Here is a 24,154-nt window from a genome sequence, read left to right as displayed (position 1 = left end):
TCAAATCATCTTACCATGGAGATCCCAAAAACGCACAAAGCAGTTGTGTACGACAAGCCGGGCGACATTTCCACTCGTATCGTGGAGTTAGCTACGCCAGCGCCAGGCCCCGGGCAAATTCTGGTTAAGATGTAGGTTGCTCTCGCTGCTGTTGGATGTTCTCACACTAAGACCACCATCCGTCTCAGTACTCATTCTGGAATATGCCACTCCGACCTCAGCCTTATGACAAACAAGGTGAGCGCCCCAATGGCCTACTGCAGAGAAACCGGCGCCAGCCCCTTTGTTTTCCCTGACACTTATCGCGCTATTAGTGGAGTTGGCTTCCAGAGCCTGTTAAAAGCGGGCAGGTCGGTGGCCACGAGGGCGTGGGCGTTGTAGCCCACCTCGGCCCATCATGCGAAGATGCAGGCGTCAAAGCCGGTGACCGTGTGGGCATCAAGTGGATCGCGTCTGCTTGCGGTAACTGCATGCCGTGCCTGGCTGGTGCCGATGGAATTTGTGTGAACTCGCAGGTCTCGGGCTATACGTGCCCCGGCACATTTCAGGAATACGTTCTGGCTCCCGCTCGATATGTGACTCCAATTCCAAACGGGCTGGCAAGTGAGGTTGCTGCACCACTTCTTTGTGGAGGGGTTACTGTTTACTCGGCGCTGAAAAAGAGCAGAGCTCAGCCTGGGGACTGGGTGGTCATTGCTGGAGCCGGCGGTGGGCTGGGCCATCTAGGGGTGCAGCTTGGAGGTAGAGGTATGGGATTCAGGATAATCGGCCTGGATGTGGGACCCAAGGAGTCTTTTATCAGGGAATGTGGTGCTGAAGCCTTTATTGATATCGCCAGTTATCCTTCGGGTGACGGAAGCAAAGGTGTCATAGATGAAGTGCTAGCCATCACTGGAGGCACCGGAGCTGCCGCTGCCATAATATGCAGCGCCAGTAATGCTGCGTATTCCGATGCTCTCTCCTATTTGAAATTCAACGGCACCCTGGTTTGTGTTGGGGTCCCGGGCGAGGCGAAGCCAATTGCGAATTCTTATCCTCACCTGATGGTCGGCAAGCAGTTGGCCATTGTGGGAAGCAATGTGGGTAACCGTAGGGAGGCAATGGAGACGCTGGTGATGGCGAAGCGAGTGGTCACTACCCCGGTTCGTGTCGAAAAGATGGATAATATCAACGAGGTCTTCGAAGGAATGCAGGGAGGCAGGCTGCAAGGCCGCGTCGTCATAGACCTGCAATCATGTACTTAGATAATATAGTGTCTAAATAACCTGAATAACAACTAAATGACGAAGGTTTATGGCCATAGACAGCCCATTACTGCTCTTCGAGATCCATCCTCGGCATCTTCTCATGAACGGAGATATGGGTCCAATACTTTGATATATATTTTGATGAGGCGCTGGACAACTTCACCAAAAGACCTTGCAAGGCTGGTGGATATCCAGCTATCTCAAAGATATTTCTACCCTCTATTGATTATCTACTGATTATGAGTTCAAAATCCTATTGCGTGCACCACATACGTCGTCGGCAGAAATCGAGCATTCCGGGGGGGATGAAGAACAAATCTGATTCTCGACTTCAGTCTGACTTACGAAGTTATTCTAGTAACGAGTGTGTGTAGAACGAAGGAAGCCTGATATGTCTGAGTATAGATTGTCATTCTCACCAGAAAATACTATTACACACAGCGCAGACATTGCTTTATTCAAGGCAAACCTTGCCGAACACTGGTGTGTTCATTTAGCCCCCAGGCTGTCGGGCTGGAATCATGGACGGTTGTCCGCCTCATGTCTCTCTTGTAGCTGCGAAGAAAGGGCCCTCCAACAGCGCGGTGCATAGTGCAGGTATTATCCCAAACGACTAGATCGCCTGGTGCCTGCCATTCGATCTCCACGGTATTGCTGTCGCGAGTGGCATGTTCAAAAAGCTGAGTAAATAATGCTCGCGACTCCTCCGGTGAGATACCCTCAATATGGTGTACATGGGCTGCAACATATAAGTTCATGCGCCCGGAGGCTTCATGGCGCTGCACCAGTTTATGCCGACCCATGGGATAGTCTAGCGGGTTGACGCCAGCAAAGGCTTCAGGGGCGGCCAACTTGCGAGAGTGGTGCATGGAGTGGCAAGCCACGTAGTCATTATCCAATAACCTCTGCTTCAGCTCTAACGAGAGGTCATTGAATGCTGACCTTGTGTCTGCAAATGCAGTATGGCCACCCATGCCATTCGGTGGCAGCTCGTGCGCCAGCAGCAACGAATACCCAGCGCGACGTGGGTTGAAGCTTGAGTCCACATGGAAGAGATCGTTTCCCTTAATCCCGATTCTGTTAGCATAATAGATCAAGGGACAGACTCGTGCACGCGGAAATACCTTATTCGCTTGGCCGCGTGGACTTGCAGGGTCCAGGATTGACCCATCGGCCTCGACATTGCTCACGTCGAAAAGCTCAGGGTATTTAAGCCGGTGTTTCCGGCCAGCACTTATGTATGGCGTCACGTCGTCCAGTTCACCGAACTTCCGAGAGAAAGCAATATGACCCTCGTCTGTGAGCCCTGTGTTGCGGAAGACAAGGACCCCGTACTGTTTGTTATAGGTCCTTAGCTGCTGCTCACCAGTTGTGACCGAAAGACAAGTATGCTGAGAGCTGACACGTACCTTTGTTATAGCTTGGTATATCTCTGCGAACACTTGCTCACTTATAGGGGACGAGAAATCCACACCATTAATTTCAGCACCAAAAGTCGGGTGTAGTGGTTTCGCCGAGATATGAGAGAAGGGAATTCCGGCAGTGGCTGTCATCTTGGGTAAATCTTTCAGAAGCAACTCAATCGTATAAACTCTGTAGCTTGTTCGTGGACACCAGTTGGGCTTGGGAGAGAGGGCCTTTAATATATCATAGCCACTCAATGATAGAACTATCGCGAAGGGTGATAATTCGGTGGGTCTCTCAGTACAGTTTCCGCTAATCCCCATCTTTTGCCGTGTCTTCGTCTCCGCTTTTGATTATGATTTAATTGCCTTGACGTTGTCTGTGCTGGGTTGGCTCCCGAAACTCTTGCCATCTATACCCATCTGCACCCATCTGGAACAAGTGACAACTTTTCGAATTTGAGTTTCACTTGGGAAGCTGTCGGATAATTCTACCTAAGATAGCTGTGATCAACATCCAGATAATCATGCACTTCTTGGTTAATAAAAATTTAAGACCATGGGCTACTTACTGCCTGTTAAGAGAGAAATCGAAAACTGGCATGCTATGCTGAGCCTATTCCGACATTCCCGCATGTTCTGATAGCTTACGCATGATAAGATTTGTCTACAGCCAGCTTAAGCCGTCTGAAACCGGTATGGATGCACAGTAACCTTAAGCATCGGAGGTTTGTCTTGTGTTCATAAGAGCCTTATTATTATCAGTATTCAAAGTTGATAATACCCTATTATTATACGTGCCCAACGTCCAAAAGGCTATTAAAAATTCTAAAAGTGCTTAGCCTCCCCTCGCCTTTCTAACATCTGATATCTTGCTGTTTTCAAAGATAGGCTGTGGCGAGTCTTTCAGAACGATGGCAGACGTTACTCTTCCTGTGGGTAACACCCAAACATACAGTATAGAAGAGTTCCGGGGAGTTGAACCTTACGTACAGGACTCTCAAACTCAACGAGCCCGAAATGAAGATCCTTCTCCTGTCGAGCACCTTCATAGCCCATGGAACACTCGGAACTCCGATCTCACAGAACATCTGATCTATACAATTGTCGTACGGCGCGTCAATGACGGACATGAGTGGACTTTCCTAGTAGCTCGGAGGGTTTGGTGCATTGTTTCAAATATTTCACTATTACCTGATATCGGTCAGGTATACCTGGGTATACAGACAGCTATCATCGACCTCTGGGATCCTGTTCCGATGATGGTTTTTGTACGCATCCTAGAGGATGGGGCCCCTGGCTCGACCCTCCCTTCTCGCCTGGTTAGAAGTACGTTTGATAAACTCGAGAATCTTATTGATTCCTATGGACAGAAAAAGGATGTCTTGCCCTATTTTTCGGTATATTACCAACAGGAAATAGTTATGCAAGGACCACAAGCTATTCGGCGCCTTGGATATGCGACTATGGCAGCGTTCTGGAAGGGGGATCACGATGCATTTGAAACGGCTACCAGGCTTTGCATGATGAGACTAGGTCCCCGAGATGTTCAAATGGACTGTTGGCGTCTGGTACTTGACCGTATTCGAGGTAAGCCTTACAGTGCTATGGCTTGATTTAATCGGCTTGAAGATTCTGGAGTAACCTGACAGCGACATAGATCGAATCCTCACAAGGATGGATATGATTAAATCGGAAATAAGAGATCGGCTGAAAACTGGAATTCAGGCGTTAGACCGGGATCAGTCTTTTTTTGAGCTGCTAACAACTCATGGTCAATGTCGACGAGCCTTGCGGCAAAATTGCTTCCAAAAGAATATATCAGAGCCAGCGGAAGAGCTATTAAACAGCATGAGCATGCAGGAGTTTCAGGCTACTCTTCGCTCGAAATGCGGTCATGAGACTGAACTCCATCGCTGTACTGCACAGGCACATTGCCCTTTCCGATTGAATGTCTCTTACTTATTGAGAGACGTGAACAATATTTTGGAGGGTTGTACTGGAATGTGCTTCTACAAAATGGAGTCAAACGACATGGCTATGAAATGCTCTCAGTGTCTTTCAGATACTAAGTCTCAAGGCGTTAATTTGAATACTTGCAAATGAGCACCTCTCGGGCCGCCCAGGCTGCCATGGCTGGTAATATTGAATCCACTCCTGGCACTTTCCTGCTGGTCAATGGAGAGTTCAAACTGACCCGGTGACTAGTTTGGTTATACAGTATTTTAGCTGAGAGGGGGCTGTAAGCAACACCCAATGTACCTGCTTCGCCTGGATATCAAGGATGCCCTGCCCTTTAGTATTGTCTACCGACTGACTTCCAGTCTAGCTACTGGTACCGGATGATGTTTGACGAGTATTTCCCTGCATTCTGTGCCGGAACCGTCAACCTCTGGACTCACCCATGGTCGAAGCAGACAGATCAGTGGCAGGTAGTCATTTAGTATTCACCGTCGTTAAGATCCGACAGCTGCTGACCGGTGCAGGGCCATTGCGACTCATGCAGCCAATGGGACAAAAAGTAGCCAAGACTAGTTAGTATTCTTTGTCTTGTATCACAGCCTTCCAGGGTATTATTCGTTATATTATTGGTTATATTAGCACTGCAGGGGTTCGATGGCGAGCTGGATGAGTCAGGCCCCTAGCGTCCAGGTCATCTGTTCGCTTCTTTGTACTACTTAAATTAAGTCAGTTAGTTATTCAAATCCCTTTTATTATATAATTATATATTTTTACTGTTATATTTATAGGTATATCTACTATTTTTTAGACTATCTTAATATTAGTATGTATAATTTTTAGAAATACTAAAATTTTTAGTCTAGAAAAGTGATTAGTGGTTACCCGGGGCTCTATGTTGAAATATATGTTTTGAATCAGGTTACCAAGATATTTTTTAAAACCTTAATAAATCTCACAACTTTAAATATTTTAAGTTCTAATTAAAAAATATAGAATATTAAAGTATTAAATTATATAAATCTATATAAAAGCTCTAGAAAAAGTCTTTTGCAAGCTATATAATGTTATTTCAGGTTCCGCAGGTTCTACCCGTTCGGGTTCGGGCCGGATCGGGTTCAGGATTTCGGGGCGGGTTGTGCATGTCTAGGCCCTGTTAAATTAATAAATTTAGAAATAAAATATATTATAATCCCTAGTACTAGTTATAGAGCTTATCTCTACTCTTTATAAACCAGCCTATAGGTACTAGATTCTCTTATACTAATAATAATTATAAACTGTCTAGTAATTTATAGGATATAGTAATTAATATATACGATTTTCTATAGCTATTTATTACAAAGTTTTTTTTTTTTTTAAAAAAAGAGAATAGCTTCCTGTATACCTAGTAAGTAAGTTTCATACAGTATAAAAAATCTTAAATCAGCTCTTCCTACCTGTTATGGGAACTCCGCCGGAGCCCTATTATCAACTCTGCCTCAGGCATCGTGTCCTAAGAGTTCGGCCTCAGGCATTAAAAGGTCACGTGTTAATCCCTGTTGGCCATGTCAGAACTCCAACAGCCCCTGTATCCTGGTTCTTCAGCTATTCCATCGTGTATCTAGTACGCAACTAGCTCGCTTCGGGCCTTGCCCATAACACTACCTACTATTAAAATAGCCGGGGCTGATATATTCCTAACTTAGAAACTTAGATAATTAAGCAGAATTAGTTATACCCTGATCAGCCCTAAATTTATCTAGAGTCCTACTTAGTAGGTAATAACTTTATATTATTAAAGAATATAACTTCTAGATACTAGGAAACACTATGTACTACTAATCTAGGGGTACCCAAACCTGTACTAAATAAGACCCGCTGTGATAATAAACTTGAATTAAATTAAATTGAATTGAATCTAGTTAGACTGCTTGGTTTTCTTTTTGATTAGCCATTTCCTGGCTTTTCCTTGACGCTTCTTCGTCGCGACAACATGAACGTCGTCTGTAGGAATGCGGATACCAGACATAACGCGAGTCTTCTTTCCTGGTGGTTGTTTGGTCTCCGGGGTCTCTACGTCATAGCCATGAAGTATCACAATAACCGTACTCAATATCATATCAAAGACAAAAAAGCGACCGGGACAAATTGAAGAGCCTCCACCGAATGGTACCCACGCCGAAGAATTCAGCGTTCGATCTGACTTGAACCAGCGGTCAACATTGAATTCCAGTGCGTCGGATCCCCAGTTTTTAGGATTGCGGTGAATTGTCTCGGCTGGGATAGTGATGATGCTGTTTTTCTTCAAGAGACAGTCATCGGTGAGCATAAAGTCCTCCATCACTTGGTAGGCTCGGGCGGAGGACGAGTATAGACGTAGAGCTTCCTGATAAGTCGCGACGAGAACTGGACACCCTTTCCGAATCTCGCCTGGAGCGAGGATTAATGCCTCCAGGTCGGGTTTTTGAACAAAATTGTCGACTTCGCTGCTCACTCGTTCTGCTAATCCAGAATCTAGGATGATATGAACCAGCATCCAGAATACTGTTGGAACCATGTTGCTTAGCAGACCGTTGAGCAGTTCCACTTCGGATCGCCCCAGGTAGTCGTCGGAGCAGCCGTATCTGCAAGCAACCTCACACCGTTGGCGAACAATATCCGACATATCCTTCTCCCCTCCCCTGACGTGATATGCGCTGAATGCAGTGACAAGCCTTTCTCGGGCCTTGAAGGCCTTTGGGACGGTGTATTTTGGCACAATGTTAAGGAGAAACAGCGAAATTTGCGAGTCGTACAGCCTGATAAGAAGACCATCAGTTACCAATACACGCGAACCATCTCAAGATAACATACCAGTAATCCTTCCCAAGGCTCGGGTTCGCAGCAAAGGGATTGTTCTTGCCATAGAGAGCCGAGCCTGCTGCTGTGATAAGGGCTTCTTCAAGTAGATGCATCAGAGGTATCGCGGTATCCGAATTATCGAGGCCAGAAGGGCCAATCTTCTGACCGACCTCTGTTATCATGCTCTCATAAAAAGCTTCCATGGGCTCACCAGCTGCCAGAAGCCTGTGCTCGATTGATCTCATTTCCTCTCTGAATGGAGTGCGCGCCTTCTTTGCGGCGGGCTTCGTGGACGATAGCAATAGTCTCATTGCGGCCTTATCGGCCCCGAGCATATTCTGGAAGACGGTGATAATGAACTGGGTTTCGGTGTCGAGATGCTTCTGCTTTCTCATGACAATACTAGCGAGCCCTGGTGAGCTGACTGTATAGATTCGTTGGCCGAACATGCGTATTGCGTAGATCGGTGGGTGATTGTTCTGTTGCCTGTAGAGCGAGTCTTAGTGTCAGTGGCTGTAAAGCTTACCCCCAAGTTCCGAACTCACCCTAATAGAACAGGATACGTCGTTCCATGGCGGATAATTCCGGACACATGCCCAAAGATTGGGTGTCCAGGCACATTGATAGGTTCCTTGTTTTCGCGAGAGTGTCTGCCCGACAGCAGAATAAACGCCACGAGGCTTATAAGACAGGTAGCTATGAGGAGATGGCTCAGCTCCATTGCGTAATACGAGTGTTGTTCAATGATAATGCCACATCGCAGAAGGTAGTATGCATTGATAGAGCACAGTCTCTTGAAATAATCAAGGAAACTATATCGTCAACATCACACTTTGTGTGGAAGAGGCTTATCCTAGAGAGACCCATAATTCTACCCTCCGAGCCCGAGTTCAGCAACAAGGAGCGAGTGAGAAAAGGCAGAGCCATGCGGGCCGGTCGGCCTACTCGGGGAGAAGGAGGGGAGAGGTATAGGGCTCCTCTAGGGACCTTGGGAGCGAATTGTAGAACTACGAGCAAGCGTTGATAAACGGCATAGGGAAAGGCACAATCTACTTGCATAGTTCCCAGCTTCCTGCCAATTCTACAGACAATGACGACCACATCCGAGACAACATACGACGCGTTGATCGTGGGCTCTGGCCCCGGTGGCCTCTCGGTCGCCCTTGGGCTGAGTCGCACCCACCGACGCGCCGCGATCTTCACCAAACCAGGCGGTGCTGGCTTCCGCAACGAGGGAGCTCATGAGATGCACAACTTTATCTCGCGTGATGGGATAGCCCCAGAGGAGTTCCGCCAAATAACGACTGAGCAGATCAAGAAATATGGAACGGTTGACTTTATCGAGGCTGACATAGTGGCCATGGAGAAGACAGAATCCGGGCCTCCGACTTCCTTCACCGTCACATCAAAGGATGGCAAAGCGTGGAAAGGTCGCAAACTGGCTTTAGCCATGGGCTCAATAGAGACGTTGCCGGATATCGAAGGCTACAGGGAGAATTGGCCTCACAACGTGTAAGTCATCAGAACAAACTCCAGCCACAATCGAGCAGCAGACTAACCACGAGGTTTTTTTTTTCATACAGCTTCCAATGTCTGTTTTGCGACGGACATGAGCGCTCCCACCTCCCTGGAGGAATCTTGACATTCCCCTCGCCAATGTACACGCACATGGTACAGATGATGAACCTAATCACGACTCCAACATCTGGACCCCCCACTCTTTTCACCGACGGGCCTGTTCCCGAAGCCGAGGCCATGCAAACGGCATTATCACAGATCAAGGCATTGAAGTGCAACATCGAGACTGGAAAGCTTGTGAAGCTCGTCCCTGCGCAAGCGCCAGACGTTGGGGTGACGGTGGTGCTCGAGGGAGGCAAAGAATGCAAGATGGGTTACCTGGGACACAAGCCATCTACAGTCCTGGCGGGTGCCGACATCATCGCTAAACTGGGAGTGGAAATCGAGGACAACCCGATGCTCGGCCCTAACATCAAGGTCGTTGACCAGACCTTTTCAACTTCGGTGCGCGGAATCTTCGTCGCGGGTGATGCGGCGACCCCCCTCAAGGCGGCTGCCAATGCAGCCAGTAGTGGTGAGCCCCCTTGTTAGTGTGCAGTTTCTGGAAGACTGGAAGACTAACCATCATTAAACTAGGATCCACTGCCGCCGCGGGCATCGTACAGCAGATTCTTGCGGAGGATTTGGAACTGCTCATGGCAGAGACCAAGCAGGAATGAGGATACTCTTCACCGCAGCACAAGGCTAGGCCTCGAAAGTACCATGCGCAGTTATAACACGTCTTTCTGGATCTACATGAAGAATATTACATTTATACACAACGATCAAACCGCGCTTTTGAGATATGTAGTGTAGCTCCCTTTGACCGCAATACCTCCTCGATTCCACGGCCGGGACCCTGTAGGATGCTTTCCATTTCTGGACACGTCTATATTGTTTAGCTATCAGAAAAGAAGCATACAATCTGTAATTTATCGTTCTGCTAGAGCTTCGCGTCTTTCCCCAATGGCGTCTTCCGCAATACCTCTCGGTTACAAGCACCGATCGAGGGTATTCCCGCGGTGGCCATACTCAAATGGAGATCCGCCAGTAGCCCTTGTAGCACAGCCTTTGCGCCTGGCTTGCCATTCACGGCATATCCGTACATCACTGGTCTCCCTACCAGGATAGCGTGAGCTCCCAAGGCCAGGGCTTTGATAATGTCCGAGCCTGTCCGGATTCCAGAGTCGAAGAGAACTGTCATCTCAGATCCGACTGCTTCAACAATTTCTGGGAGGACATCAAGCGACCCAATGGCTCCATCTAGCTGCCTGCCTGGAAGCCGCCGATAGTCAGTCATCTCTCCGAATGCGGAAAGATGAATCGAGATAAACCTACCTCCATGATTGGAAACGACAATCCCGTCACAGCCATGAGTAAGGGCAGCCTTTGCATCTTGCACATGCTGAATTCCTTTGAGGATCAAAGGCCCCGACCATGCCTTTCGGAGAAAGGCCACTTCATCCCATGTATGATTTCTCCCAACGATCTGGGCCATCCATTCTGTCGATGCCCCGGCAATGTCTTCGTGCACGGTGGAGCCCGTTTTCCCCTTGTACTTTGCTTGGAACACATGATCCGAAAGACCGAATTCTGTGCCATTTCCCGCAAGGAATGGCAGGAATCCATTATCGAGATCGGCTGGTCGCCTGCATTTTGTTAGTTCCAAAGAATCCCTCAGAATAGCTCACTCACCAGGCCAAAGACCACGTATCCAGAGTAACCACAAGTGCGTCGAACCCATTCTGTCGCGCGCGCTCAAGTAATGACAGAGTAATCTCGTTATCCTTGGGCCAGTACAACTGATACCATCTTTTGCCTGGACCGCTAGCTGTTGCTACCTCCTCAAATGAACTGTTCGCCGCTGAGCTCATGATATATGGAATATCTAGCTCAGAGCACACTTCTGCCAGGCCTGGCTCCTTGTCTGGATGCGCCAGGGACTGAACCCCAATAGGTGCCATGAGGATGGGCGATCGGTACTTTTGACCAAAGAGGGTCGTTGACATGTCTGCAGTTGACTATGGTCTCTATATCAGGATGGATTGACTCGAGGAGCAAGAGCGGATACACTGACAGTGGTAAGCATTCTGGGGATTCTAAATCCGGTTCAGCACGTATTGAAAATCCAGGTTTAGGGAAACTCACAGCGTCCACTGGTCAAATGCCGACCGGTTCCTGGCCATCGTAGATTTTCCTCCAGCGCCGCCTCTGATATAATCAAACGACTTTTTGTTTAATGTTTGGCGCGCCTGTGCCTCAAGGCGTCGAGGATCGGTTGTGACCCCAGGTCGCAGGTTATGGTGCATTCCATTGGTATAGATCACCTTCTGGTAATCACCGTGCGTTTCCGACATTGTGGAAACACGAATTTACCATGGAAGGATATATTGGATGGTAATACAGAAGAAAGAAGTATAAAACTGTCTCGACAGTGAGTGGAGACCCCTCCGGGGCGATGGGGACCCTGGGCGAGTTTCAGTGACCTTGATAAACCGATCGGCCCGTTGTCCATGCAATTCAGCCAATCTGTTGGTCAAATGTGTAGGATAACCAATTACGGTTGCAGAGACTGGAGTTCTCTGTCAAAAGTGGGACTCAATGTGTATGCAGGTTTTGCAACGATCTTGATCTATGTTATGTAGATGATACTCGGCCTAAACAGTGCATCTTAGGGTTTATCCTCTTACTCTCGAAAACGACGCATCGAGTTAGAGAAACGTTCAAGACTCGCATTGCCTGTAGCTCAATGTAGTCACAGAAACTCAAATTGGTGGCATCTGTGTAATACTATCCAGTTATAGCCAGGGCCCTAGATTGTCTCGGCCTCAAAGTGTAAACGAAGTAATCTGATAACCGAGAAAGGAACACCATTCCTCGCCGGAACTTGATGCCGCATCAACGGGAAGTTATACAGCGGAGCCACCAAAGCCAGAAAGGCCCAGACCCACATATACCCAACCATACGGACCCAGAACGGTGTCGGTCTACGTAGTTCTCCGAAAAGTCTTGCGTAGAGGGCCTCGGCGATGTCCTCTACGATGATTCCGACAGGCTGTAGGAGGAAACAGGCCCAAGCGCCGGTGAGGTTGAATCCGATTCCGCCTTTGGCGTCGATGCAGGCGTGCATTAGGGCGGAACAGAAGAAGACGAGGATTATGTTGAGATACCGTGCCAGACTGGATGGGTAGGGCAGGTGGAAAATATCGCGACAGATGAACTTTGTGGTTCCCTGGAAAGGTTGGCGGAGTAGCTGATGCCAGTAGCGACTGTCAATTTGAATTAGAGGAGAAGCGAGCAAGGAACTTGGGACGAGGAGGCTCTTACCCCCAGAACCTCCGTATGGTGTATGCATCAGTCACAGAGCCAAACAAGGAAGGCCACTGACGAGGGCCGGAAACTCCAAAGGCGACAGATATAACAGCCACGATGCGGTAGAAGATGCTAATAAAGCACGCTCCCATGGGTCCCCAGGCCATTAATGCGACTCCGAGATGGATTCCGACGTCGGCGGTTGTGGGGGCTGGTATGTCGCGAGGACGAAACAGAAGGAACTCTTGCCCAGGGCCGAACATGCGCTCAATGTCTTCCGGTGGCGGTGGTTCGTGAGTGACAAGATCGATCATCAAGTATTGAAACGTAATCACAGCCATGTTCCAGACGAGAAAGCGCAGTCGCGAGGAGGCGGTTCGACCCGAAGGATATTGTACGCCTTTGGACTCATATGGCGTATCGACCCCGCGGGGAGTAGACATGAGATACAGAATTGCCTTTAGTCGCTGTCCAACAGTGATGTCGTTCGCAGGCTGCTGTGTCCTGGCAGCGATATCTCGGCGGATGTCGGAATCGCCAATCGGGGCCAAAAAGAGGAGCTGGACATGGTGGATTGCGAAGACAATAATGTAGCCTGCTGTCATGGGATTAACAAGTTGATTGTCGCCGAAGAAGTCCAGCGCGCCGCATGCCTGCAGTGTTAAAAGGAACACGACAGGAATTGTGGCCAAACGCCACAGCGACTGCTTCAGGGTCAAGCATAAGGTCAGCGCCACGAGCGCAATGTGCGCTGCAACAGGCAGAGCTAGAGCGGAGAGAGTCATGTTCTGATACGAAGCAGGCGTGATTACATTTCAAGAGGGATATCAGGTAATACGTATGATCTTTATGTACAAAAGATGGGGGATACAACCGGCCCTGCTACCGGACCGATGGGGACACAGAGCCCGGCTGCCGGTATGAACTGGAAGACACCAAAACATGAAGCAATGTGGGATCAACGTCGGCTATTCAGATGGATCACTCCCATCTCCTGTAACCTGAACTTCTCAATCTTGCCGCTGGTGGTCAGAGGCATGCTGGACACCCAGAACACATGCCGCGGAACAAGACTCTTTCCCAGCGTGTCTCGGACCCAGTCTCGGATTTGGCCCGCCGTCAAGGTGGATGTTGTGCTGGACACGGTTGCAGTAGCTCGTAAGTCGGCGCTGAAATCCTTGTCGTGATCGCCGATACACACCGTCACTCCCTCCCGATGCTGGATGAACGCGGCAATCGTCTCCCCATAGCGAGGATCCGGCAACCCGACAACACTCGCGCACGAGACTTGCTCGTGCTTCAACAGACAATCCTCAATCTCGGCCGGGTAGATGTTCTCCCCACCCCGAATGATGATGTCCTTGATGCGGCCGGTAATCTGGATTGTCCCGTCCGACGCCATGAGCCCCTCGTCCCCGGTTCGCAGCCAGCTTGTGTCCCCGACTTGTATCACCGCCTTCCTGGTTTCCTCCTCGGACTCCCAGTAGCCATGCATGACTGCGTATCCTGCAATCTGTATCTCTCCCTTCTCGCCACGATATAGTGTTTGACAAGGGTTATCCCGCGCTGCGATCCGGATCGCTGAATGGGGGAGTACCCGGCCCACAGAGCTCATTTTTGTGTCCAGCGTGTCGTGCACATCTGTTTGAACGACAATAGGGGAAGACTCTGTCAGTCCATAGCAATTGGTCAGTCCCGAGAGGTTCATTTTCTCATGGAGCTGCAACCTCAGGGCCGGAGGGATCGGACTCCCTCCAATAACGCCTGTGCGCAAAGTGCCAAAGTTCGACGCTGTAAAGAGACTACCACAAGTTTAGCGAGTGAAACCAGTATGTAATACATGCATAAAGATATACCCTTTCGATATGAGCTCAAGCTCTGCGAGGAACATCGTCGGCACCCCATACAAAGCGGTTGCACTGTGTTGCACGATAGCCTTCAAGGTCGCCTCGGCATTGAAACTCTCACTCGGGAATAACAGCGAAGCGCCTATCGAGATTAGAAAACTGACTTCTTCCTCCAGGCTGCTGGGAGGAAAGCTCTCACCATGCGTCATGGCGGCGAGTAGACCCAAAACCAGACCGAAGCAGTGGTACAAGGGGGGTGGGCAACATATCACATCGTTTTCAGTGAGACACATCCCTTGACCGACTAAGCAGGCATTGTTCAGAATATTTCGATGCGTCAGACAGACGGCTTTTGGTTTGCTGGTTGTTCCGGATGTGAATTGAATGGTAGCGACGTTGCCAGCATCGAGACCATGTTGCTGTAGTAGCTTTGTGCCTAGGTGTTGTTCCAACAGTACCTCGTAGTCCACTGTAGACTCAAAGAAAGGTATATCACTCCGACCATCCGAATTGTCAAGGAGTAAAAGGTGCTGCAGGCTTGACGACGGGGAGATGTGGTCTAATAGCTGACTGACCAGCGGGGCTGTGGCCTTAGGGTTGCGATAAGGCAAGGTTATCTCCGTGCTCAGCACAAGCAAACTCGCGGATACGTGGTCCAAGGCCGAAGTGAGCTGTGCGAGCGTATATGCTGGGTTGAGAGGCACAACTATGGCGCCGATCTTGAGACATGCATACAGGATCTAGTACGGGACTTGGGTTAGCTGAATTGCTCATGGTTTCATCATAAAGTACTCACCACGCCATATTCGATGCAATTACCCAAGCTGACAGCAACTCTATCCGACCTTCGTAGCCCCAATGTCAGGAAACCTTGTGCCAGAGCGTCGCTCAACTCATCCAGCTCTTGGTAGGACACACGGCGAGTTCCGGCTACGATCGCAATACGGCCTGGAGACCGCTTGACCTGCCGTGAAAAGTTCTCCCCGACCGTCTGGTGTAGCAAAGATACCTAAGAACGACGTGTCAGAATTGTCGGGGCTGAGCTACCTAAGCCTTGCCACGTACCGTTGTCGGACCCCAGCTTTCTGCGCGCAAAGGCACATCGATGGTCATTGTAGAGGTGAGGAGGGTGTGCTAAACTTTCTGACACTCTTCATTTTACCTAAAGCTTTGTTGGATAAATATCAGCACTAGACCCGGGTATCACGCCGACATAGCAAGCCCCAGTCGCCGAGCGGTCCGGTTAAGGGCTACTCGGTATCAACAGCCCCGACCAATCAGCTACCGTAGTGTTGCTTAGTGCTACGACCCCTTTTCTTCACTCAATATAGCAGCGGAGTGGATATATTGAGTTGGTGCTGTTTGTAATAGTTTGCCAGCCTCACCAGGTATTTACTGTCCAAAATGGCCCCATTCGAAGTCGTCCCCGAGCGTGTTCGACAGGCCATAACAGACACCAAGGTTACCTACCGTCGGGTTGGGGGTTTGGTCATCTCCAATCCAATTATGGGATGTATGGGCATTGGAAGCTCTGGATGGTGGGACTGGGTGCTTGACGAAGAGCCGGTGAGTACAGCATTCTGGCCTCTTGATAGGGCATGAATGTCTTCGAGGTTATGTGACCTTGCTCACATACAGTTACCAGGCGCTGGAACTACTTCAATACGCATTCAGCCGAGGTATCAACACGGTGAGTGATTTCTCCGTCATATATCAATGTACGACTGATGTCCGGTCAAGTGGGATACAGCAAATGTATACTCAAACGGTTGCTCTGAGGAGATCATCGGCAAGGCAATGCGCCAATACCAGATTCCGCGTCGCAAACTTGTTATAATGACAAAAGTGGGCCGAATCATGGCTGACGAAAACAACAAAAACGATGTGGTGGCGTTCATGAGCAATTTGGGAGTGGATTGCAAAGACTACACGAACCGCGGAGGTGAGCATGGTAAGGGATTATCTGGTCTCTGCTGAAGTTGAAGTCCACCAGGTCTCTCTCGAAAAGCAATCTTTTACGAAGTCAACGAGTCCCTGCGCCGGTTGGGTACCGACTACATCGACGTGCTACAAATCCACCGCTTCGACCCGAACACTCCACCAGAGGAGACGATGAAGGCTCTGCATGACCTCGTCACGATGGGAAAGGTCCACTACATTGGTGCAAGCTCGATGTGGGCGCACGAGCTGGCGCGACTGCAGTTTATCGCCGAGCGCAATGGCTGGACCAAGTTTGTCTGCATGCAAAACCACTACAATCTCCTGTACCGCGAGGAGGAGCGTGAGATGAATCGATTTTGTCGCCAGCATGAGATTGGTCTTATACCGGTATAAACCCTTGCTTCAGCGCGCCATCAAGACTAGCTATTGCTGACTCTGGATATAGTGGGCTCCTATAGCCTCTGGTCTTCTTGCGTGTCGCTCCGATGAGTATGGCAAGACACGAAGAACGGCGTCGGAGTCCAAGAACCCACGGTTCCAGTACGTAGAAACAGATCGGGACCGCGAAATCATCAACCGAGTAGCCACTGTCGCCCAGCGCCGAGGATGGAGTATGACGGATGTCTCGCTAGCTTGGCTGAACAGACGAGTTACTGCGCCTGTGCTCGGCTTCACCAGTACAGCCCGTATCGACGAGGCACTTGCTGCACGGGGAAAGGCTTTGACAGATGAGGAAGAGGCGTTCCTGGAAGAGCCCTATACCGCGAAGCGAATAATGGGACACCTTTGATTACAGATCTAAAGAATGCTTCTAATCTATCTATATCATTCCTGTAAACGTATCCTCTTCTTTAGTTGCGAAGCATTAGTCCTGGACCAGCAAAAGATCGCTTCTTGTATTATATCTAAACGTGCCACAGAAGGCCGATTTTGTGTGTAACAAAAACAAAAGTGCGGCCATTCGCTGTTCGACATCTCGTTCCTATGCTCTCTCGTCGGCAATCTCCTCTTTCTTGTCAACGAGTGACTGATCGCGACCGAGGACGGGGTTTCTCAGACAGAACGCGAACCCAATCATCGGAATGGACAGACACAACCCGGTGATGCAAAGGTACCGCTGCACATGCTGATAGCTGTCGACGACTGCGGTGCGGACCTCTGTTCCAACCGGGAACTGAGCGACGACTGCGAAGGGGTTGCCGTAAACCTGAGCGGCAAGGGTTGCGTCGCCGAGGTTTCTGGCAAGCGAGGACGGTAGGAGCTGTGACCACATCGCGCCGGCAACGCTGGTACCAAAGGCATTTCCAATACTGTGGAAGGCGAGGAAGAGTCCGGTCATCACACCGAGGGTTTCGTGCTTGAGCGATGCCTGCATTGAGGCAAGGGAAGCATAAGGTGTCATGCCCCCTCCAACACCGAGGATGACCTCTGCAGCAATGACGCCTGCATGGTCGGAGCCGGATGAGCCGCTGCGGTATCGAATGAGAAGACCGAAGCCGACCATGAAGAGGACAGTGCCGGCGATGATGAAGTATTTGAGGCGGCGGATGCGGTAGACGAGGATACCGCAGATCGGGCCCACAAGGAACGAGGTGAACATGAACAGAGTTGCGATGCGAGTCGCGGCGGCGATTGAAAAGTCAAAGGCCACAATCAGAACAGTGTACAGGTAGTTGGACTGCATCGAGTTGGCAAAGTTCATGAACGCAGCGATTCCCAGGGCACCCCAGACACCGCGGTCCTTGAGGAACGAGAACGGAACCAAAGGGTGTGGCGCTCGCATTTGCCAGAAGACAAAGACCGGAATACACAGGAAGCCAATGACCAGCGGGGCGATAACGTGGGCGGTGCGCCACTTGGGACTTTCTCCTCCAGCGATGGTCAGCGGGGTGAGTAGCAGGGCCAGGGAGGCGATGAGGAGGGCGATTCCGGGGACATCGAGCTGCCAGAAGAGCTGCTTCATTGGGATCCATCGAGGCGCACTGCCGGTGGTGGAAGAGCTTCGACGGGCGCACAGATCGAGGTAGGTCAGGGTAGCGACCACGGGGATGACAAGCACCGCGAAGACAATGCACCACATGCCGATTCCCCATCTCCAGGTCGTGGCGCCCAAGACGGCGGAGGAAATGTTGCCCGACACCCAGGCGGTGATGATGAAGTGCAGGTTCGGCACGTAGGAGGCGAGCAGCCGGACGCGCGTAGATGTCACATCGGCAATGAGGACCTCGACCAGGGTCTGGACGATTGTGAACCCGAGAGTGTAAAGCACTGCCCCAGCGCTGAACGAGCTGACCCCATTCGAAGTGGCCTCGACGATAGAGCCCACCAAGTAGAGAACGACGGACAGTGCCAGAGTCTCGACGCGGCCAAAGGCATCAGCGAGCTTCCCGGTCGTCGGCTGGGCAGCAGCGGCGAAGACGGTGCGGATGACATTCACAGTCGAGAGCAGCGAGTGGTCGCTGTAGCTGGCGGTGGCATAGGTCTGATAGACGCCGCGGAGAACTCCATGGAGACCAAAGGCATATCCTAGGAGAAAGAGGCCGGCGAAGAGGATTGTGCGCGTTACTGGGCCAAGGTGGGCCGCAATCGCTTCGATTCGAACAACCCCAGGAGACTTGGTGTCAAGCTGGCGACGGCCTGCATCTGAGGGCTCTGCATTGGCCGCGGCAGTCGTGCCAGGGTGCTTTTCGCTCGGCGATGCGAACGACATGGCGGATGGGCCGTGATCACAAGTCTGGGTCAGGCTACAAAGCAGGGACGGGCAATCCTAGTCATATACGGCAGGATCGTCGATTGAGCAGCCTCGAATCCCTCCTCAGATCGGAGACGAGCAGATCATGACTCTCCAGTGGTACCTTGGGGGGCGATCTCAGGGCTGGACGGACCGATGGCCTGCGCTGCGGCCCGTTCAGCTACCTTGCGAGGCGTTACGAGGGCCAGGCTGGCCCACGGGGAGACAGGATAATGAATTGAACCCAGCATGGTCATTTTCTTAGGCTAGCCGAGCTCCTTTACGTGTTATTGTCGACCCCTAACTAACGTGGAACCCCCCTCCCCCCCCTAAGCTCCTGTCCTCCGCGTGAACTTGAGATACGGCCCGTCCTTGCTCCCAGCTGCAAAATGATCCTTGACATGGAATTCCAGGGGCAGCGCCTCTCGTGACTCAATCTCAAACTGGTACACCAAGCGTGCAATGGTCAAGTAGATCGTATGATATGCCATGTTCTTGCCAATGCATCCACGAGTCCCCATACTGAAGGGGTAGTAAGAGGATCGCAGTTTCTGTCGCTCCACATCCGAGTCAACCATCCAGCGCTCCGGTTTGAAGATCTGTGGCTCGGGATAGACGTCTGGATTGCGGTGCATGGTCCATGTTGGAATCGCGACCTGGACATGCGGTGCAAAGTAGTAGCCGTCGATGGAGGCGCCCTGAGGAGCTTCGCGGGTTAGGAATCCTGGAACTCCGGGGGACATACGTAGGGCTTCCTCGACACAGGCACCCATGTATTTACAACCGAGGAGCTTCGGTCCACCGACAATCTCCTCCAGGCTGGAAAACTGCGATCGGATCTCCTCTTTTAGCTTGTCGTAGCACTCCGGATAGCGGGCAAGGTAGAAAAACAGCCCAGACAGAGCCGTGCCGGTGGTATCGCTAGCTGTGTACCAGTCAGTGGCTGATATCAAGAAGGTGATCGAAATACGTACCGGCAATAATCAGGACTACCGCTTCATCGGAAAGCTCCTTGAAGCCCATACTCTCACCAGTCTCCTTGTCCTTGTGCTCCAGCAGAAGCTTGAAGATATCGGGCGGCCCTCTGCCGGCCTTCTCGAGGGCAATGCGATTGTTCACCTGGTTGTCGACATACTGGCGAAACTTTTTGTTCTCCGCCATGATCTTCAGGAGGAACAGAGGTGCCAGTCCCCACTGATCCAGCTTGGGCTCAGTTCCTAGCTATGCTCAGTTAGCCAAGAGCATGAAAATGGGCCGCGTATATACGTACAATAACCTGACTGTGCTGGTAGGAGTCAATCAAGGGCTGGATAAAGTGATGGTCGTCCTTGGTCAACATATCGTAGCTTTGGCTGAAGGTGAGCTGCCCCATGATGTCGTAGGTCAAGTACGAAAACCAGCGCGACATGTTCTTGTATGAGCCACCAAAGGTACTGGGGTCGCTGAGATTCTTGCAGAACAATTGGATCTTATTCAGGATTGTGGGCTCGTAGGACCGAATGGCGGCTTCGCTCATGGCGTGCGAGATGATGCGGCGCTTGCGTGCGTGAACCGTCTTGTCTGTTGTACTTGCGAGATTCTGCAAACCATTAGCACCTAGGCTATGGCCCCTTGTTATGAAAGAGTCCATACCAGGAGCAGCTGCTTTTCCTTGGGACCACGGGTGTAGAACATGGCCTGCAGTGGTCAGCGTTGAGCATCGAATATCTAGAAGTAGATAAGTTTTGTACCTTTTCGAATTTCGTGCCAGGCCCATACATTGCTGTCGGATACTGTCAGTTATAATCCACGGCAGTGGAAAGTCTCGTCACACACTCTTTATAGCGTTCGCTGTGCATATCGAGACGAGGTTCGGCTCCATGCGCAGTGCCTTGCCTAGAACAAGGTTAGTACATGATAAGTGAAACTCAAGTATAGAACGTTACCATATTTCTTGTGCAACTTATCCACGACCAGGTGTCTATCGCCAGTCCACGCATAGTACAAACTGGGAATGATGCTGGTGCGCCATAGTAGAGGACCGGGATACTTGGCAAGGGGATGGAAGTAGAGCCTATAGATCACCAGCCAGGATAGCTAAACTTTTCGTCAGCAATATAACCCAGCAGTCTATGCCTCCCAGAACTTACGCGAAGCAAGAGAAGGGTTGTAGCCCACTGGGCAATGGTCCGCGTCGAGGTCTGCTGCCAGTGTTCGGTCGCCTGCAGGAACAACTGCCTAGCGAGGCCAATGTCGAGGTCACCCTGCGTGCTCATCTTTGGCAAGCAGTGTTCCTCAGCTGCGAATACACGATCTGCCAATGGAGCTTGGAGTAATGATGAAAATATTTACATGTTGATGATCGCTATCCACCAGAAAGATGCCCGGTGCCCGAGAAAGCTGGAGTCATCTCACTCGGTCCGTTACAGGCGTCCACCTTGTGAATGCACAATATAAATCCTTCGCAGACGTTGTTTAGGGAGATCAACACCCAACCAGCGGTACATCCAATCACAACTGCGGAATTTGAAACAAGATGGGCGCTACAAACGAGTTTGTCTTCAACGTTGCCTTCACGGTGCCCGTCAACGACCAGCCCGAGGGCCCGATCATCACCCTCGAGGAATTCTGGCGGGGTCTTGAGCGTGGGGGCGAACGCCCTCACCTTTTCGCCGAGTATGTCGCGGGCACCGAGATCCTGCCGAACCGCAAGTCGAAGAATGAGTTCCAACGAAAACTGTCCATGGCCGATGGCGCCGTCCACACCGCAAGAGATGTGAAAGTGATTCAGGACGTGCGTAACGCGGACAATCTCCTGGTAAGCCACGCCCCGCCCTTGGCGAGTACACTGCACAGAAATAGGGGGCTAAGGGTAGCAACAGACCGAAGCCATCACGCTTGGCTCGGGGGCACGGAGCACAATGCTTGTCTCCCGCGGAGGCCACGAGAAGGACGGACCGGACGTGCTATATCTGACGGCGATCTACGAGCTCCATGTACCAGACGTTGAACCGGGCAGTGACAAGGCCAAGCAGATCGAACGGGACTACGCGCAACTGGCACAGGGGGCGGCGCGCACGGTGGTGGCCACGATCCGCAAGTGGAAGGCCGAGGGAGGTCTTGAAGAGCCCTAGACGAAGTAATGGGCAGGGTTAGATGATTATGGAGAGTCATCAAGATATAAAATGCAACATTATGGAGTCTCAAGATCCAGCACAGCTTCTACCCAGTAGGGATGATGCAGAATCACATTAAGCCATTAGATAGGTTAGACAAGACACGGGGCCGTCGTGTATATCCCTGAATTAGGCTGGTGTGAGCCAACGAGCAAGTACGAGACCTCTCGTGGCCTCCAATCCTGCCAGGTTGCTGGGACGCAGCCCTGCACTTTCTCCCCCCAATCCACCTTGCAGCCTGAACTGACCCCACTGCAATATCGACGCCGGTTCTCCGCCGACCAGATATCGCGATACGGGGACTACGGTTATTGCCCTGAGCTCAGATAGCCATCGTCAATTGTGGGGTAGGTACAATACCTCCTCGCCTCCCGCATGTCCTGCGCCCGCAAGCCGTGGGAGGCATGATATAAACCAGCTGCTCTCAAATGCCAAGGCCACTATAGCAACGCAGTGACTCGCCTGAGAGGACTGGATTTGGATTTTCCCGGGCTATCTCGCTTCAAGGAAACTGAATGGGGGCCATTTCTGTAAAGTTGGACGTGGCTGCAGGAACAGCCTCAGTCAGCACTCCAAGGTACCCAGCCTGCCTTGAGTCAAGAAACAATCCCTTCGCACGCCCTGAAGACCATCTGGTGGGATAAGCTTTCTGAATTTTCGCCATCGACCTGAGATTTGGCGAAATCGCGGCTTTTTAATCTATTGTTTTGACCGCGGATAGTCTAGATACTGCAGTATAAATGGATCCGACCATGTGCGACGCAACAGCTGCCAGGTGGGTGCCTCTCCATAATTCTCCGACCGATCGACACCCTTGCAGGCGATCCTAAAGCTTTGCAGGCCCCGTAATGATCAGCTCGATGGGAAACCTGGCCGTCTGCGTGCTGCATGCACCAACTGTCACGCCGCAAAGGTTCGGTGCAGCGGCGAAAGAACAGGCTGCACTCGCTGCCGGACATTGAACCAGGACTGTGTCTACCTCGAGTCGCGAGTAGGAAAGACTCGAGGAAGAAGGAAGCAACATTTTCTCAGCCCGACTGCGGTCGATCTCAACAACCGGCCCATGACCGCCACCTCGTCGCATGAGGAGGCTTCCAGGCATATGGGGGAGTCCTCTGCAGTGCCAGGCCTCTCTCCAGCAAGCAGCAGCGGGGATGCCGATTTTCTCAACAACGATATCTGGGACGTGTCGCAGTCGATTCCCGACTCCGTGATGCTGGACGGGGTCACTGACCTGTCTGGCGTGGACTTTTTCCAACAGTTCTCCCAAAAGGAGATGACTGAGTCTACATTAGGGGAAAGCTGGGGAAATATACAAGAGGAAAGGCCAGACTCTGCACCTCGACGTTTGGATTCGGCCATTGAGATGCCCGATGAAGATACAACTCCCACAATGCGCCCATCGACCTCGAAAACTGCCGATGAGACGGTCAAGACGAGCATACACGGTCTCAACAGTTTCCCACCACGGTTCACGCAACAGAGAGGCCTCGCGGCTCGCATGGGGCCGTGCTCAGACGCACCGCAGCATGGTCATAAGGGAGTCGTCGTTGTCGCCGCAGAGATCCTGGAGAGTCTGGAGGGAAAGATCTGTGCTGGTCTGTCCGCAATCGACGAGGTCCTACGCATCAACAAAGAGGCCACGCAGAAGATAAATCAGCTGCTCAGACGAAGCGACTACGCCCGCAGCATGGGGAGTCTAATGGTTGTTGTTGCTGCCGCCCATCACGTTGTGTGCCTCTTCGAAACGGCCTGCGACGAGTTCTACGCCTCCCCATGTCGTGGAAGGTGGTCCCTGCCGTCGACTACTGATTCAGCGCGGTCTCACAGCCGGTTTGGAACCCATCATCGAGGGTCACTAGGTGGTGGTAGGAGTGTCTCTGGAGCTCTCAACCCGCCTGGGATCGGGTTCGGGACGTTTCTGCTCGACCCCCAGGACCAGGCAGCAATGGGGGCCCGCATCATCTGCACCGAGCTGCATCGTACCCTGAAGATGGTACAATCACTCTCGACACCAATGCAGGCCGGCTGCTTTGCACCTGATCTCGCACCAGTCGCCGTCGATGGCTGGCTACAAGACCTGAAGCAGCGGCTGCGGACTCTCATCTCAACGGTAGAGAGCAGTGAGCGAAGCTGGGATGGATAAATCAACATCAATATCATAAATTAAACAAATAAT

At 51.1% G+C, this 24,154-nt stretch overlaps 13 protein-coding genes across 13 annotated transcripts; 5 read left to right on the top strand and 8 right to left on the bottom strand.

Moving 5' to 3' along the window:
• Nucleotides 1-15: 15 nt before the first annotated feature.
• APUU_61470A (putative secondary metabolism biosynthetic enzyme) lies at nt 16-1,244 on the top strand (the record flags this gene model as incomplete). The annotated part of the gene is made up of 3 exons (XM_041694816.1): nt 16-131; nt 189-237; nt 315-1,244. 3 exons carry the CDS (start codon nt 16-18, stop codon nt 1,242-1,244), a joined length of 1,095 nt encoding a protein of 364 aa, XP_041560608.1.
• A 461-nt stretch (nt 1,245-1,705) lies between these two features.
• On the bottom strand, nt 1,706-2,800 carry APUU_61469S (TauD/TfdA dioxygenase family protein; the record flags this gene model as incomplete). Its single annotated transcript, XM_041694815.1, has 3 exons — nt 1,706-2,311; nt 2,372-2,581; nt 2,657-2,800. 3 exons carry the CDS (start codon nt 2,798-2,800, stop codon nt 1,706-1,708), a joined length of 960 nt encoding a protein of 319 aa, XP_041560607.1.
• Nucleotides 2,801-6,509: 3,709 nt separating this feature from the next.
• Nucleotides 6,510-8,153, bottom strand: APUU_61468S (cytochrome P450; the record flags this gene model as incomplete). The annotated part of the gene is made up of 3 exons (XM_041694814.1): nt 6,510-7,389; nt 7,445-7,918; nt 7,978-8,153. The coding sequence occupies 3 exons, from the start codon at nt 8,151-8,153 to the stop codon at nt 6,510-6,512; spliced, it is 1,530 nt and encodes a 509-aa protein (XP_041560606.1).
• Nucleotides 8,154-8,522: 369 nt separating this feature from the next.
• On the top strand, nt 8,523-9,669 carry APUU_61467A (NAD(P)/FAD-dependent oxidoreductase; the record flags this gene model as incomplete). Its single annotated transcript, XM_041694812.1, has 3 exons — nt 8,523-8,944; nt 9,016-9,524; nt 9,587-9,669. 3 exons carry the CDS (start codon nt 8,523-8,525, stop codon nt 9,667-9,669), a joined length of 1,014 nt encoding a protein of 337 aa, XP_041560605.1.
• Nucleotides 9,670-9,932: 263 nt separating this feature from the next.
• On the bottom strand, nt 9,933-10,998 carry APUU_61466S (uncharacterized protein; the record flags this gene model as incomplete). The annotated part of the gene is made up of 3 exons (XM_041694811.1): nt 9,933-10,264; nt 10,328-10,638; nt 10,685-10,998. The coding sequence occupies 3 exons, from the start codon at nt 10,996-10,998 to the stop codon at nt 9,933-9,935; spliced, it is 957 nt and encodes a 318-aa protein (XP_041560604.1).
• Nucleotides 10,999-11,024: 26 nt separating this feature from the next.
• APUU_61465S (uncharacterized protein) lies at nt 11,025-11,346 on the bottom strand (the record flags this gene model as incomplete). The annotated part of the gene is made up of 2 exons (XM_041694810.1): nt 11,025-11,088; nt 11,138-11,346. 2 exons carry the CDS (start codon nt 11,344-11,346, stop codon nt 11,025-11,027), a joined length of 273 nt encoding a protein of 90 aa, XP_041560603.1.
• A 455-nt stretch (nt 11,347-11,801) lies between these two features.
• On the bottom strand, nt 11,802-13,086 carry APUU_61464S (wax synthase family protein; the record flags this gene model as incomplete). The annotated part of the gene is made up of 2 exons (XM_041694809.1): nt 11,802-12,258; nt 12,317-13,086. 2 exons carry the CDS (start codon nt 13,084-13,086, stop codon nt 11,802-11,804), a joined length of 1,227 nt encoding a protein of 408 aa, XP_041560602.1.
• Nucleotides 13,087-13,259: 173 nt separating this feature from the next.
• On the bottom strand, nt 13,260-15,261 carry APUU_61463S (putative NRPS-like protein biosynthetic cluster; the record flags this gene model as incomplete). The annotated part of the gene is made up of 5 exons (XM_041694808.1): nt 13,260-14,103; nt 14,158-14,290; nt 14,348-14,888; nt 14,945-15,157; nt 15,214-15,261. The coding sequence occupies 5 exons, from the start codon at nt 15,259-15,261 to the stop codon at nt 13,260-13,262; spliced, it is 1,779 nt and encodes a 592-aa protein (XP_041560601.1).
• A 291-nt stretch (nt 15,262-15,552) lies between these two features.
• Nucleotides 15,553-16,879, top strand: APUU_61462A (aldo/keto reductase; the record flags this gene model as incomplete). The annotated part of the gene is made up of 5 exons (XM_041694807.1): nt 15,553-15,714; nt 15,794-15,838; nt 15,889-16,090; nt 16,142-16,476; nt 16,535-16,879. 5 exons carry the CDS (start codon nt 15,553-15,555, stop codon nt 16,877-16,879), a joined length of 1,089 nt encoding a protein of 362 aa, XP_041560600.1.
• A 192-nt stretch (nt 16,880-17,071) lies between these two features.
• On the bottom strand, nt 17,072-18,799 carry ARN1_2 (siderophore transporter; the record flags this gene model as incomplete). Its single annotated transcript, XM_041694806.1, has 1 exon — nt 17,072-18,799. One exon carries the CDS (start codon nt 18,797-18,799, stop codon nt 17,072-17,074), a length of 1,728 nt encoding a protein of 575 aa, XP_041560599.1.
• Nucleotides 18,800-19,149: 350 nt separating this feature from the next.
• APUU_61460S (cytochrome P450) lies at nt 19,150-21,075 on the bottom strand (the record flags this gene model as incomplete). The annotated part of the gene is made up of 8 exons (XM_041694805.1): nt 19,150-19,745; nt 19,795-20,041; nt 20,091-20,399; nt 20,453-20,497; nt 20,551-20,582; nt 20,636-20,695; nt 20,746-20,896; nt 20,950-21,075. The coding sequence occupies 8 exons, from the start codon at nt 21,073-21,075 to the stop codon at nt 19,150-19,152; spliced, it is 1,566 nt and encodes a 521-aa protein (XP_041560598.1).
• A 260-nt stretch (nt 21,076-21,335) lies between these two features.
• On the top strand, nt 21,336-21,933 carry APUU_61459A (SRPBCC family protein; the record flags this gene model as incomplete). The annotated part of the gene is made up of 2 exons (XM_041694804.1): nt 21,336-21,617; nt 21,682-21,933. The coding sequence occupies 2 exons, from the start codon at nt 21,336-21,338 to the stop codon at nt 21,931-21,933; spliced, it is 534 nt and encodes a 177-aa protein (XP_041560597.1).
• Nucleotides 21,934-22,727: 794 nt separating this feature from the next.
• On the top strand, nt 22,728-24,121 carry APUU_61458A (Zn(II)2Cys6 transcription factor domain-containing protein; the record flags this gene model as incomplete). The annotated part of the gene is made up of 2 exons (XM_041694803.1): nt 22,728-22,750; nt 22,816-24,121. 2 exons carry the CDS (start codon nt 22,728-22,730, stop codon nt 24,119-24,121), a joined length of 1,329 nt encoding a protein of 442 aa, XP_041560596.1.
• Between the last annotated feature and the right edge of the window lie 33 nt (nt 24,122-24,154).

Source organism: Aspergillus puulaauensis, chromosome 6, assembly GCF_016861865.1.
Source record: "Aspergillus puulaauensis MK2 DNA, chromosome 6, nearly complete sequence".
NCBI lineage: Eukaryota > Fungi > Ascomycota > Eurotiomycetes > Eurotiales > Aspergillaceae > Aspergillus > Aspergillus puulaauensis.
Note: the sequence above shows the minus strand (reverse complement) of the source record. Positions and strands in the feature narration are given on the sequence as shown.